Source organism: Amphibalanus amphitrite, unplaced genomic scaffold, assembly GCF_019059575.1.
Source record: "Amphibalanus amphitrite isolate SeventyFive unplaced genomic scaffold, NRLGWU_Aamphi_draft 001964F_arrow, whole genome shotgun sequence".
Classification (NCBI taxonomy): domain Eukaryota; kingdom Metazoa; phylum Arthropoda; class Thecostraca; order Balanomorpha; family Balanidae; genus Amphibalanus; species Amphibalanus amphitrite.
In genome coordinates this window covers 56,380-71,439 of record NW_024883457.1, presented here as the reverse complement: position 1 = coordinate 71,439, position 15,060 = coordinate 56,380, and the positions used below count along the sequence as shown (strand labels likewise).

The following is a 15,060-nucleotide window of genomic DNA, read 5'->3' as shown; positions in this document are numbered from 1 at the left end:
AGTCGACGTCTATACAATGTGATGATGATCAAGCCTCAAAATGAAAGCATCTCCCATCAGATGCATTTGTATGCCGGGTGGGCTTCCATAAATCAACTTTACTTACGCACATAGCTCCAGTCTCCAACAGCACAATTCCAGCGCTTCACATCGGCACGAACTACCCACTGCTCACAGAACCCCCAAGAAAGTCCCCCCCCCCCCCGGAAAACAACACCACCCCCACTCCACCGCACCCCTGTTCAGTCCCCCGCGCTACACAAGCTCTGTGAATGTCCGTGAAGTTAGCGTCAGCAACATGTGATGTGGTACGACGGCTGGGCGGTATCTGCATAGGTAGGCTGCGCCGCCTAACACCCGAGTCGGGCGGGCCAGCCTACCTACCATCCAGAGTCCGGACGTTCTACAAGGAAGGATCAATCGAATAGCGAGCAGCTGAATGCTGAACATCTGAACCAGTAAGAATGTGGAATTGTGGACTAGGTCGGTGCCTAATGGGCCACATTATTCGGAAATGATGCGATACTTGCTCGGGAAAGTATTTTGAAGCACAACACCAATGATATTCGCATCTAATACTGCTGTCTGTATTTGTCGACTTGAAGGTAAATCTTACTGCGACTTTGTACATACTTAAATATATTTTCCATCATAAATCACATTGTTTGACACATAACAGTTAACCCTTACAGCAAAGTAACCGAAAAACAGAAGCAAGTGCACTCACTAGTCACTCACAAAACAGTAGGCAGTAGGAACACGTAGACACATCCAGTAGCGAAATCCGATGACATTCACAGTCACACGTCGCCCGCGCCGTATGGACAGCTCTCGATATTTGAGAGCAGGTTGTACGTATGTATGTGTGTATAATGTATATATGGAGGTGCAATGTGCATGTACCGTGCAGATGTTTGAAGATGCTCTTTGGTGAGCGCCTACATTTAGTCGTGCATGGATGCAGCATGTATGCATGTGTAGGTGCATTGGACGAACAATTCAACATACTAGGCTGAACGAACGTCAGTTGATTTTTTTTCGTGCATCCCTTATGGAAATAAAAGTAATGTACTTACTTTTCAATAAGGGGTGCATGAAAAATCAAATGACGAAGTACGTCCACCCTAATGCGCTGAATTGTCCGCTACATACTTGTCTTTTGATACTCAGCTCATATGTGTGCTCTGTGCATGCTTGCGGATGCGTGCGTCTGATTTTCGTCTGTATAGTTGTGCTGCGTGTACGTGTGCGTGTGCGTGTGCACACATGGAGCTGCAGGTTATAATAATTGATAAGCGGTCATGCATAAGCCGGGCTGCTCTTCGCTGTTCTCTGGACAGGCTATACCTAATGGAATGCTCAACGTTCATTTCTAGCAAAGTTCGAATAAAAGATAGCCACTTAAAGGGACTATCCCACCTTCTAAAATGTTGTTAAAACCAGTTAAATTGTGCCCGACTTTATAGATTGGATGACCAGGAACACGGTTCTGGCATTTATTTTTCATTAAACATCTTAGGCTTCCCATATTCCAAACACAAACTTTCAAATATGTGATGTCACAGCCCAAAATTACCTCCTTCCCCAGGCCACATTACTGTCATAAAGCTGATTCTTTTTACTCTGTAGGCACCACAACAAAGTTCAGACCAAGTTTTAAGCGATTTTTCAACGAACAAACCCATTTAAATCAGAATGACTAAACGAGGTGACGTCACACTAACGGTCGCTCCATGTTGAAGATAGGGCCTTGTACAAGGCCCATTTTCAAATGAAGGGAACGAATTTCTTCAACACCAAGAGGCCACGGGGGTTGCAACCTAGATAGATAGTGGTTTCTGAACCTCGCCGCAAACTTGGCTATCTCAACTCAAACCCCATGTTAAAGGTGGGATAGTCCCTTTAAGTTACATTTATCACAGCGGCAAAAGCTTACAAAAATATAGCTTTGATGGCAAAAATACCCATCGGGCCATGCTGGCTCTAGTTATTAGGCATTAGCTGTCACAACGTTTCATTCATACGTATCTTTTTGATATTTGCTCCAGATTTGCCCTCGCTGGTCTAATTCGCACCAAGCAGCCTTATCCATCGCCATATTTCCTCAGAGCAGTGGTATCACCGAAATATCTGCAAACGTCGGCTCAAAATGTAAACGCTTGCTATGACTCGAGCAAAATAAAGAACGGCATAAACTACGTAATAGCAAAGAATCCGGCCCTCTATTTTGCCATCGACGAATATCAAGTCAGTGCAATGCTGAATTTAGCCAGAAGTGGCAGCAATCAGCCTCGTGGAAACGCTTTGCAGTCTAATGCACTTGAAAGCGCATATTTCAGGTATCGAGCAACATTATATTACAGGACACGCTGAATTCATTTACCAATTGGCGTCTACCGTCTACATTTCGCCAGGTACAATTTCGAGCACATAATAGTGGAGCCGTATTGATTCCGGATCTTGCCAAGGCAAAACACCCTCAAAGCCAACGGCGCAAAAATAGCTGGCAAAAAAATGGGTTAGATCTGCGTTATTGATTCCTTTTAACATCTTAGCCTTTCCATTGTTCAGAACAGAGAAACTGTTATTACAAAAAAGTGAGCTAGCTTATGGAATTATCATCCGCTCAAGATAACACCAAAACCGTGTGTCTCGCAATATAGTCATGAGAATCGTTGCGTAACACGGGACAAGCGCTCAGAGAAGAGGTGGCCGTGGGGGTGGTAAAGAAACGGTCAAACACGCTGTGCTCAGCTGTGCAACGGTCCCAAATACGTCAGCTGAGCCGACCACACATACACTTACACAAAACGAAACACAAACACACACAAAAACAAATGAACACACACATGACTTAGCGATTGTACTCTGAGAATATTATGGAGATCTCAATTGATAATGCTGCTTGTGAAAATAAAACAACGCCCACAACTATTTGTTGACAAACTGCTCGTTAAGTTCCATGCTACGTGGTTAGGAGTGGAGTCTTTGACCCTCTGGCCCCACAACTGACGGGGTCGCTCGACCCGTAACTCCTGCCCTGTGCCGGCTGACCGCCATCACACAGCCTGCATGCCGCGCTCAGTGCAGTGGTTCAGACCGGCGTCAGGTGGGAGGGTGCCACGGGGCCGGCGCCGAGCCCGTCCGTTGGCCGGTTCGCTCCCGTCCCTTCCAGTGACAAGGGCTGTTGTTGTTTATCGCAGATAAATGAGAAAGCCAAACGCATAATGCGTGACGTTCATATAAACGTATAGGAACAACGTGAAGCTCAATGCCAAATCTGCTTATTATATGCATTTACCTGCTTATGTATAAACGGTAATTGTTTGCCAGCATCGCCGTCGTGCGTTCAGTTAGATGTACGCGCTGTGCAGTAAAAAACTCACGTCAGAGAGAACACATCACACGTCATGACGCCAAATGACAGAACGCGAACAAGTAGCAGTGCCCAGTGATGTTTTGCTGAACATTGACGTGCCAATTGCCATTCCTCATGCTGTACCATTCTTCAATTGACGGCGCCCTGACACAACGTCTGGCTGCACTGTGTATCACTGTCCAATAATACCTCCATCACGGCGCCACTGCCCGGTCAGAAATTCATCCGGCGCCAGGAGCCAGCACCGCTGATCAGTCCACTGCTACACTGTCCACTGACACTGGCAGCACGATGTCTTGTAGCACTGTCCGACACAATTCTACAGTGGTATACCTAATATTGTCCACAACATTGCCAAACAAATAACATATACCCATAGTGGATGGCTCGCATGGCCTGGCCGAAAGCCAAGCAAAAATAGTTCATGCCAAGCACTCCTCTGCCATCTCCCAACGGCGGTTCCAGAACCGTTCCCAACGCATTCCACAGCCGTTCCTGACCAGTTCCACAGCCGTTCCTGACTCGTTCCACAGCCGTTCCTGACTCGTTCCACAGCCGTTCCTGACCAGTTCCTGTACCGTTCCTGCGCCGTTCCTCGCTCGTTCCTGCGCCGTTCCTCGCCGTTCCTCACCGTTCCGCCCTACACCTGTATCACGGGCGTGACCGGCTGGGCGATGACGGCGCACCCCCTGGGCGGCTCGCTCTCGATGTTGGAGCTCACCAGGGACTGATCGTAGCGCAGCAGCGACAGCAGGGAGCTGAGCAGCTCGCACGTGCCGCCCTTACAGTGCAGCGCCGTCTGTGAACGAGCCGGGAACGGGCCGTCAGTACAGTGCAGCGCCGTCTGTGAACGAGCCGAGAACGGGCCGTCAGTGCAGTGCAGCGCCGTCTGTGAACGAGCCGGGAACAGTGAACAGTCAGTACAGTGCAGCGCCGTCTGTGAACGAGCCGGGAACAGTGAACAGTCAGTACAGTGCAGCGCCGTCTGTGAACGAGCCGGGAACAGTGAACAGTGAGTACAGTGCAGCGCCGTCTGTGAACGAGCCGAGAACAGTCAACAGTCAGTACAGTGCAGCGCCGTCTGTGAACGAGCCGAGAACAGTGAACAGTGAGTACAGTGCAGCGCCGTCTGTGAACGAGCCGGGAACGGGCCGTCAGTACAGTGCAGCGCCGTCTGTGAACGAGCCGAGAACAGTGAACAGTCAGTACAGTGCAGCGCCGTCTGTGAACGAGCCGGGAACGGGCCGTCAGTACAGTGCAGCGCCGTCTGTGAACGAGCCGAGAACAGTGAACAGTCAGTACAGTGCAGCGCCGTCTGTGAACGAGCCGGGAACAGTGAACAGTGAGTACAGTGCAGCGCCGTCTGTGAACGAGCCGGGAACAGTGAACAGTCAGTACAGTGCAGCGCCGTCTGTGAACGAGCCGCGGGAACAGTGAACAGTCAGTACAGTGCAGCGCCGTCTGTGAACGAGCCGGGAACAGTGAACAGTCAGTACAGTGCAGCGCCGTCTGTGAACGAGCCGGGAACGGGCCGTCAGTACAGTGCAGCGCCGTCTGTGAACGAGCCGAGAACGGGCCGTCAGTACAGTGCAGCGCCGTCTGTGAACGAGCCGAGAACAGTGAACAGTCAGTACAGTGCAGCGCCGTCTGTGAACGAGCCGGGAACAGTGAACAGTCAGTACAGTGCAGCGCCGTCTGTGAACGAGCCGAGAACAGTGAACAGTCAGTACAGTGCAGCGCCGTCTGTGAACGAGCCGGGAACAGTGAACAGTCAGTACAGTGCAGCGCCGTCTGTGAACGAGCCGAGAACGGGCCGTCAGTACAGTGCAGCGCCGTCTGTGAACGAGCCGAGAACAGTGAACAGTCAGTACAGTGCAGCGCCGTCTGTGAACGAGCCGGGAACAGTGAACAGTCAGTACAGTGCAGCGCCGTCTGTGAACGAGCCGGGAACAGTGAACAGTCAGTACAGTGCAGCGCCGTCTGTGAACGAGCCGGGAACGGGCCGTCAGCGGCAGCCTACACACGGTCCGTCTCACGAGAGAAGAGAATCCCTGGGGAAGTCACAGAGAGAACGTGGGCGGTATGCCGCAGGTGTATGGAATATTTGGGAGTGAAGTGAGCTTGACCTGGGTTATGAAACACTACCAAAACATCATTAGGAGTGATGAACATTGGCGTTTTAGAGTAGGCGCGACTACAAGTGGAAATCAATGAAATCTCACTGCGAATCAAATGTTAGCGCAGTCGATCCAGTCGTTCTTGAAATATGCAAGCAGATTGTCTTTTTAATTCGCGAGGCTACCCATCTACCGGTTCCCAAGCGTCTACTAAGAAACGACTAACGAGAACAATGGGCTGCGTGCCTGATTCCTTCATATCAGTAATATTTGTCCGGGCCGGTCACATAGCAATGTTTTTTTCGGTAAATGGTATGAACAGATAGTACCGTAGTAGCCGTGCGGTATGTAGTACGGCTGGGCGGTAATAGAGCCTCCTATGCCTCTCACAAGAAGGTCATCAGCAAATCGCGATGTCAGTCAGCCCCATGGTATTCCTATTATCGGACTCCGAATGAAAATGCCTTCTGATTGAAGGGTCGGCGTCTGTACTGTCAATAGGCATGCACGGCACATAGTGATCACCCCCGACGCTCGGTCGCGCCCAAGGGGGTGGGTGGGGGGGGGGGGGGGCAGGCGGGCAGATCCGCCACAGCGCAGCCCGTCCGCTCAGCACCCAGAGTAGACAGCACGCCGCGTCAGCTTCTTCACTAATCTCCGCCCAGTTTTTTCTTTGAAAGGCGGCAATCAGGACCATTCGCAGCTGTAATATCCCTCTCAGACACCAGCGGACATCATCGCACCTCGCCGGCTCGACGGTGGCAGCGCAGACGACGGGCTGACGTCTGCAGACGTGTGTTTTACCCGGTGCTTGCAGACTTGTGATCAGCTCAGTTGAGCCGGCTCAAAAATCAGCTCAGCTCATGAGCCGGCTCAACATTTTGCCAAATTGTTGAGCTGTGAGCTGAGCCGGCTCAGTAATGCATTGAGCTGAGCTGCTGTCTGAGCTGAGCTGAATGAGCTTGAGCTGAGCTCAGCTGAATGAGCTTGAGCTGAGCTGAGCTGAGCTGAGCTGAGCTGAGCTGATTGAGCTGAGCTGAGCTGATTGAGCTGAGCTGAGCTGAGCTGAGCTGATTGAGCTGAGCTGAGCTGAGCGAGCTGAGCTGAGCTGATTGAGCTGAGCTGATTTAGCTGAGCTGAGCTGATCCAGTTCTAGTAGGTACACTGGAAGATGATGAGAACGGATAAAAATATAAAACCGCATGCAATGTGCATTGAATATTGATACACTATAAACACTAGAAACATGATAAACTGGAAAAAATATTATATACAAACCAAAGACGTCACTAGGTGAAAGGCCATGTAGTTCGACACCGCAAACTGAAGCGATCGGTCGGGAAATCGCTACATTCCTCTATTGCACCCCGTTCGCACCGTTGTAAGCCGTTCGGTTGGTATCCTTATCCACTGCGGCGTGATGTCCCGACCTGTGTCCCGATGATTCGATGTCCATGACCAATCAGCACACGCATTGCCGTGACGTCATTGGCCGGACCCCGACACGTTACGGAGATATGGGTGGCATTCGGCATTCGGCAATGGGTGGCATTGAATTTAACTGAGCGGAAACTGAGCTGAGCTGAATTGAGCGGAAACTGAGCTGAGCTGAACGGGAACTGAGTTGAGCTGAGCTTAGCTGAGTGGAAACTGAGCTGAGCTGAACTGAGCTGAGCGGAAACTGAGCTGAGCTGAGCGGAAACTGAGCTGAGCTGAGCGGAAACTGAGCTGAGCGGAAACTGAGCTGAGCTGAGCAGAAACTGAGCTGAGCGGAAACTGAGCTGAGCTGAGCGGAAACTGAGCTGAGTGGAAACTGAGCTGAGCTGAGCTGAGCGGAAACTGAGCTGAGCTGAGCTGAGCGGAAACTGAGCTGAGCTGAGCTGAGCGGAAACTGAGCTGAGCTGAACTGAGCGGAAACTGAGCTGAGCTGAGCTGAGCGTGAGCGGAGCGCAGCCGGTTTGAGCGGAACGTGAGCTGAGCTGAGCCGCGGTAAACTGAGCGGGAGCTGAGCGGGAGCGGATAAGACGGAGTTGTGCTGAGCGAGCTCACTTTTTTCTTGAGCTGTCACAAGTCTGGGTGCTTGGCCGCTCGAGCACCTGCCCAGTCGCCTGTTACCGGACAGTACTGGTCATGACAGTCATGACTATGACTCTGACTAGGCAACACCATAGTTGCGACACAGGAGACCGACAGGATTGCACCGTTTGAAAACTGACCCATGTACTCTAAGAGTAAGAGTTGATAGGGGCGGGACTGGTATGTGGGATATCGTTTCATATGTGCACCACACCCGTCATTGGACTATGCTGTGCCGCATGAGACGTTCACTGGGCTTCTAGCGGCCACTCAGCCCAGATCAATCACAGCGCAGCTAGCCGCAACGGCCACCCCGATGAACCGCTACGAACTGGCGCTGGTTGGCACCGAGGTATACCGAGCGGCGGCAGCGGCACAGTGCAGCTGGTTGGCCGCGAGGATATACCGAGCGGCGGCAGCAGCACATTGACGCATTAATTCTCAATAGTGCTCTATCCGTTACAATAACACGGAATAAAAACATGAGCCTGAATAAGCCACCCAGCTCCGCCGAACAGCGGAGGAGAGGACCGAACCAGTCTCTGCTGGCCAACGGAGGCGGATCACTCCAGCCAATGGTACGCTGTCCTGAGCTCCAAGGCCCTCTGCATTAATCAGCTATCAGAGTTCGGTATTATCGTCCATAAAGGCCTCCACTAGAGATGTCAATAGGATGCCAACTTTTTTGTAAACCGATACCAAACCGATACCAACTTGGTATTTGGTATTTCAGTCCTGCTGCTTTTGGTATTTTGCTGGTATTGTGAATGCTGACTACGGCATTAGACGCTCCAAAGTCGGCAAAAAGTTAGTATTTCTATCCAATTCTGATGTTGGTTTGGTTTTCGTGCTCTTCCTTGTTTTCAGTTGGTAGGTATTTGGTTTGGGATCTGTTTCCAAATTATCTGCATCTGACATCACTAGCCTCAACACTGACGGCCGACCAGCAGTCTCCGGTCACAGGGGGAGGGGGGGGGGGTGTCGATGTGGTGTCTCTCACACAGCCGCAATGATTCGCCGCTCGTGACTCGCAGCTAAATCAGTAGCTGACGGACGCCCAGCAGCGCTCGTATCGTTCGACCGTTTACTGCGGAGCGGCCGATGGACATTCGTTGGCCGCGACACGAGTCGTCCTGGCCGCTCCTTAGCGGTCGACGCTGCTCGGGTGCGACCGGCCAGAGCCCCCTCCTCGCCCTGGAACGTGAGCGTCTGTAGCCGCATCCGCGCTGTCCCTTGTCCCCTTATTATAAGCTTTCATTACCTCTCATCCTCCACTCTGTTCTTCCCTTCCCCAGCTAACGGTGCTCCCTTCCCCATCCTGGCCTTTCCTTCCCCGTCCTGGCCTTTCCTTCCCCTACCCTGATGCTCCCTTCCCCTATATACCCTGGTCTTCCTAGTTCTGACATGTTGCCACGCTAGTCTCGATGTGGTCGGCCAAAGCCAATAACTCCATTGCCTCTCCGTCGATGATAATTGATAATTATCTTCCTGTCATAGCACGCAGACCAGCAACACTCAGCGATTAGTGCTGGATTCATTTTGCGGGAGCGACCCGAGTGACGGTGAATATGGATTGGGATTTGCAAAGTGCACTAGCAAAATGCTTCAATTTTTGTTTAGTGTTTAAAGTATTTAGAAAAAAGGTACTTAAATTTTTATCTTTTGTGAAATTGTTTCTCCGAGCTGATACGAATTTTCTATTGAAGTGATCCGTAATGCATCTGAACGCGGCTAGTAATTCATCACAGCGGAACACTGGTTCACATCAGCGATGGAAAATAAAGCTCCGCCTAGGACGTCAGTACGAGCGTCATGCGCCCGTGTATTTGTTACACGCACGTGGGTTGCATCGAAACGCAGCGGCTAAGTGGATGTATTGACCCGGGGGCAGAGCTGAGGAAACTAGGCCGGGGAAATGTCAGGCTCATACCATGCTCTGGCGTATCGATTTCAGCGGAAATACTTCAGCAAATGCAATATCGCAGTTACTGTTGTTTTTTTTTTTTTTGCACGCGTCATAGCTGACTGAAAACAATACGCTAAAAGTGATCCTTCAGTCCTTGATGTAACCAGTGTCTGCTATCTATACCCATACACTGTGACTAGTGTGGTGCTTGTTGCCTTCTATGAATGCTCGCCGACGGAAATCAGCTATCACGTGCGGTAACACGTGAGCCGCTAATCCCTAAACATTGCTCACTTGCTTTTTCGATACTTGCGCACCACACACCGGAAAGTCATCCACATCAATGTGTAGGTGGTACGAAGAGCTAGATCAGCATCAATATACTACACAATTCCTCCCCTCCGACACAAATCCCGGCCACAACAGCTCCACCAGGGTCTGTCAGTGGGTCGGCGGGTGCAGTCTCACCTTCAGCTGGACAGTGACGTCCTTGCTGAAGCACAGGTAGATCCAGGGGTTGGTGCACGAGTTGAGACTGGCCAGCAGCAGCAGGATCACAAACACCGCCGGTAGCTTGGACGCTGAAACGGACAAACACGGGTCATGGTACAGCTGAACGTCTGGGGTATACCGTGGGCTTATTGGCATACCGTGTACGATGGGAATGCATATGACAAATTTATTCCATTCTAAATATGGTAAACAGATTGACTTTCAAAATGCACAGCGTAGGAGAAATGAAGGCTCCTGCAATCAACTTAAGTACGAATTAAATGTTTCATCGATATCTTTTATCTTTATTATATTCATCAGTATAAATCCACTCGGTCTCATTCAGAACTTTCCTCGAACACTTTGTACCGACAAAGCGAGTCGTTCTAGCCAATTTCATTCGCAAAGCACCGCGCAAAATCGATCAAACAGACCACAAGCTTCCCTATAAGCTACATACAGAAACGACCGAGCACGATCATGCATTGATGTTGTGCAGTGGCCGTGCAGCGCTAAGTACCCAGGTAGGCGCGTCATGTCTGTCTCGGCGCCGGACAGCGGCCTGTCCGGCACAGAGCACAGTCCCTCCCTCGCCTAAGTGCCCCGCCGCGCCGCCGGCCCCGCCTGCCGTGAGTGCTCGCCGGGAAGGACCGGGTCGCGCTGTCGAGCTGTTACCGGGCACCTGTGGCTGCTGACCACGCGCAGCTGAGCGCACTCACAGGCGCGGAGAGACGGCCGCAAACGAGCCCATTTCAGGCTGTCAGAGCGCGGCGCTGCTCTGAACCGGCCCGCCCAGCCGGGGAGGGGTGACCGCCGGCCCAGACGCTGATTCTCGCCAGGTCACAAGCCGTTCGTACCGCGCACTGTTTTCTGCAGCTGCCTTTCTGGCTGGCTGCGAGCCGTGGCGACGCGTTTGCTCGAATTCGCCACGGTCCGGGAGCGGACAATGCTTTGGTTTATAAAATTTGGACGGCAGATCATTCAGCGGCAGCCGGCAGTTCTAATGGCGGCTGGAGCATCTTAGTGCCGGGCAGCGAAAGTTCAACGACGGCCGCGGAGAAAACGGTCTGGTTTTAAGTGCTCTTACCTTTGGACCACACGGCGCTCAGCTCGTAAAAGATGGAGCTGGTACGCGCCCTTTTTTACCACAGTTTGGGCACGGGTATCCACGTTGGTAATGCGGCGGCTTTCTTAGTGTCACTGGCGTGGCGGTCGCAGGCAATTTTACAAATGAGTGAATTATTAGGCTCCAGATAGATGAGGACTTCGCAATTCGTCACACTTAAATAGCCCTTTCTGCCCTAATATCATTATTCACGGCATAAAGATAAAGTTACTATATATGGCACACTTTATTCATACGTCCTGAATATCGATTTGCATTGCATATGAATCGTAAATACAATAATGTTTTATATTATCATAAACATTGGAAGATTGTACTTTTTGTATCATCTCTAAAAAAAAAAAACATTTTGTAGGACTTGTGTAGGCAAATCAAACAGGCACACTCTAACAAGAACAGTTTAAAGAAATCATTGGCATTTTTTTTTATTTAAGTTGAAAACGGAGCAAATGCAATTACTTAACGATCATGCTTCGTTTTTTTTTTTTTTTACACAAGGAAATTAAAGTTAAATTATTAACCCGCGCCCCACTGGGGGGGGGGGGGCTATTCATAGCCCCCCTCCCGTTTTTCTGTAATAACTTCCAAACCGCTTGACGTATCAACGCCAAACTTTCAGTACCTTCGGCTGCATCAACTTGACACCTTGTATCAAAATTTGAACTTCGTAGCTACCATAGGTCGGCCGGAAATGACGTCAGAGTGACGTCATGTTCGGCCGATTTCGACGCAAAACATTGAACCACGGCAATCGCTCCCACGGGCTAAGTTTTTAAGCTAGATCTTATTTCTTTGCATGAGAGGACTCAAAATAGACTTCGCTATCAAAATGCTATCTCGGATTTTCGAAATTTTAAAAATTTCGAAAAAAAAAACTATATAATAAAATTCGAAATTTAAATTTATGCATTTTTTCAAAAAGTTTTTGACTTTTCGAAAAAACCGGAATATATGTGATAGAACCCGTTATTATGACTAACTCTAGCAAGTTTTAGCTAAATATCTTCAAAAATGGCCAAGTTATACGCAATATTGCAAAAAAAAATCACAATTATTAATTTTTCAAATCAATTTTTCACCACATATTTGACATCGTACGCCAATATAAATAGCACCATCGTGTTCCTGAGCTCAAACTGCATCCAATAGACACCTTTTCTGTTGAAAAATTATTACTTCAAAATTTGACCTTTTTTACCTGAAAGTGACCTGACCTAAGCTAAATTCGACTCAAAATGACCTCGAATGACACAGACGACATCAAATTCGAAATCTTTGGCCTAAATGGACCATAAAACATGTGTCACGTGACCGACGCATGATATAATATTTTCGTGACCTGTGATGACCTGACCTTGACCTGAAAATCGAAGTACAAGTTTGGTACCCTCAGGGTATCTAGAGCATCTGTTCATGAGTGTGTGAACCAAAAATGAGCCTGATCTGACTTGTAAGACGGCGGCCAGAGCCCAAAACGTGAACAAGCCAAAATGCTAATAATTTTTACTTTGACCTGACCTGTGACGTCATCAGTGACCTCGAGGTCAATGAAATTAGGTTTCGTCCGACAGTTCTTCCGGGGCTATCAGACGCCGTTTGAATTTTGACGATCGGCCCAGTAGTTTCGGAGTTAGGAGGGGGGCTATGAATAGCTCCCCCCCCCCCCAGTAGGGCGTGTTATACGCAGACCCCAGTGGGGAGCGGGTAGATAGGTAATGTCAGGAAAAAATGTGCTTGGTATTAAGCATAATATACTTTTGTCAACCTTTCAATGTTCCAATGTTTCACCAGTGGTGAATAATAATATCAGTAATATGAATAATTGTTAGTGATAATAATGAATGATATTAAACGGTGTTAAAACCTATATAGCTGTCGGCATAATAACTAGGATTACATGATTCCGAGAAATGATTACTTCCACATATTTTGCTTCAATAACTAGTCAAATCTATGTTAGGTCGCGCATCCCTGAGACATCATTTCGCGGAAGGCCAACAGGATAGACCGCAGCCCCAGAGACTGCAAATTACAGCGTTGAAAATAGCATTGCGACTGATAACGAACAAACAGGAACTGAAGCACGCTAGGTCAATAACAAGAGAGCGAAAGCTACCAATCAAACAACTACAGATGCTCAGCGTGTTTGCATTACCACAGAATTCAGTGTTCATTGTTCACACTTTTGTGACTGATAGGAATGGATGTTAATGAAGAATCTATTGCTTCTCGAGGACATTAGCCATGTAGGTATTGAGTTAAGTACTGCGTGGCACACTCCATGGCCATGCACGTGTGCTCCAAGGCCATGCAACAAAAAGCATGCTCTCTCTTCCCCACTCTCTCCCTCTCTCTCTCTCTCTCTCTCTCTCTCTCTCTCTCTCTCTCTCTCTCTCTCTCTCTCTTTCCCCTCCCCCCGCCTCTGCCCGATGCGGCTGACTCACTGTCCTGCGGTGGGAAGAAGGTGAGGTAGAACTGCGTGCAGCAGAAGGGCGCCCAGCACACCACGAAGCACAGCACCACGCACAGTGTCAGCTTCACCGACTGCACCTTGGCGGCGCTGATGCGGCGCCGCTCGTCGCACACCTGCACGCGGTGCTCGGCGGCGGTGCCGGGCCGCGAGCGGACGCGCAGCTCCAGCTGCAGGCAGCACAGCGTCTCCGGCTGACTCTCCCAGCACACCTGGCTGCCCACCGGCTCGAACGAGCTGGCTGGCGCCGCCTGGCCCTGCCGCGAGCACTGGTAGATCCGGTACGTCATCGCCGAGTAGCAGAAGGCGATGATCATCAGCGGCACCAGGAACACCACGCTGCTGAACCAGATGATGTAGGCGCGCTCGCCCCAGCTGAAGCGGAAGGTGCCCCAGCAGTCGCGCTCCCCCGACGGCAGCTGCTGCACGGAGAAGATGAACAGCTGCGGGAGGGCGCACAGCGCCGCGAACAGCCACGCCAGGCGGACCATGTAGCGCGCGCAGATGATGGAGTTGGAGTGGAACGTCGTCCGGCCGTAGATGACGTGGTAGCGGTCGATGGCCATCGCCACGAGGATGAAAGTGGACAGGTAGAGCGTCAGCACCTGGGAGTACTTGACCAGCTTGCAGAGCAGGTTGGGCCCCACGAAGCGGTACGTGATGTCCCAGGCCAGCTGGGGCAGCACGTTGAAGAACGCCACCAGGATGTCTGCCACGCTGAGGTGCAGCATGAAGTAGTGGACGCGCGACATGCGCCGCTCGGCGCGGATGCCCTGCAGCGCCAGCAGGATGCTGCTGTTGCCCACCAGCGCCATCAGGAAGATGGCGAACAGCACGCAGATCTCGATGGTGGCCAGGTACTCGTCGCGGCCGGGGCTGACGTGCTGGGCGTCCGGGCTGACCGTGCTGGAGGCGCTGCTGACCGGCTCGCTGGACGGCGGCGGCGCGTCGTCGGCCGGCCAGCCGACCCCGCCCGACAGCATCAGCCGCTCGGCCATCCCCGCGGCCATCCCCGACCCGTTCATCTCTACCACAGCGGCGGCGGAGCGAGCGCGGCGCACTGCAGAGGCCCACCGCCCGCAGAGCAGTCCTCTCACCCGGCCACCCACTGGCGCCAACGGGCCAAGAGCGAGCTACTAGCAGCGCAATGCGGCAGCACCCAGCGACTACTTCCGTCTGAAACAGAGAATGACGCGGCTCTGTAAGTGTTTTGCAGCTGATTTCCAAACCGTGTCGGATACTTGGAGCTCAGAAACGAGCTCAGTGAACGCAGGATTCAGAAAAGCGACCTTAGAAAATATTTATTGTAACCATGGTTCAATGACAAAACCGTGTTTGAAATAATGGTGTTTATCTGCAAAGCAAAGTAGGTATGTACGTACTACGTGCAATAAGACCTTCTTTATCGCTGACGGAAAATGTGAGCGAAATCTGAGAATCCCGATGCCGGCGATGCGCTACGCTATTTAGGTACGAAACATTGCCGAAATATCG

The 15,060-nt window shown here is 50.9% G+C and overlaps 1 protein-coding gene across 1 annotated transcript; it reads right to left on the bottom strand.

Annotated features, from left to right (window-relative positions):
• Positions 1-2,225: 2,225 nt before the first annotated feature.
• On the bottom strand, positions 2,226-14,738 carry LOC122375945 (oxytocin receptor-like). The gene is made up of 3 exons (XM_043355554.1): positions 13,541-14,738; positions 9,947-10,059; positions 2,226-4,178 (listed from the first exon to the last, which is right to left on the bottom strand). The coding sequence occupies exons 1-3, from the start codon at positions 14,589-14,591 to the stop codon at positions 4,020-4,022; spliced, it is 1,323 nt and encodes a 440-aa protein (XP_043211489.1). The 5' UTR covers positions 14,592-14,738; the 3' UTR covers positions 2,226-4,019.
• Positions 14,739-15,060: the final 322 nt, after the last annotated feature.

Bases quoted from the DNA above. Each gene is read 5' to 3' on its own strand.
- LOC122375945 (XM_043355554.1), bottom strand. From the start codon at position 14,591: ATGAACGGGTCGGGGATGGCCGCGGGGATGGCCGAGCGGCTGATGCTG. The intron at 10,060-13,540 runs GTGAGTCAGCCG...TGTCCGTTTCAG, and splicing joins CTTCTTCCCACCGCAGGACA to CGTCCAAGCTACCGGCGGTG. The intron at 4,179-9,946 runs GTGAGACTGCAC...GCTCGTTCACAG, and splicing joins ACGTCACTGTCCAGCTGAAG to ACGGCGCTGCACTGTAAGGG.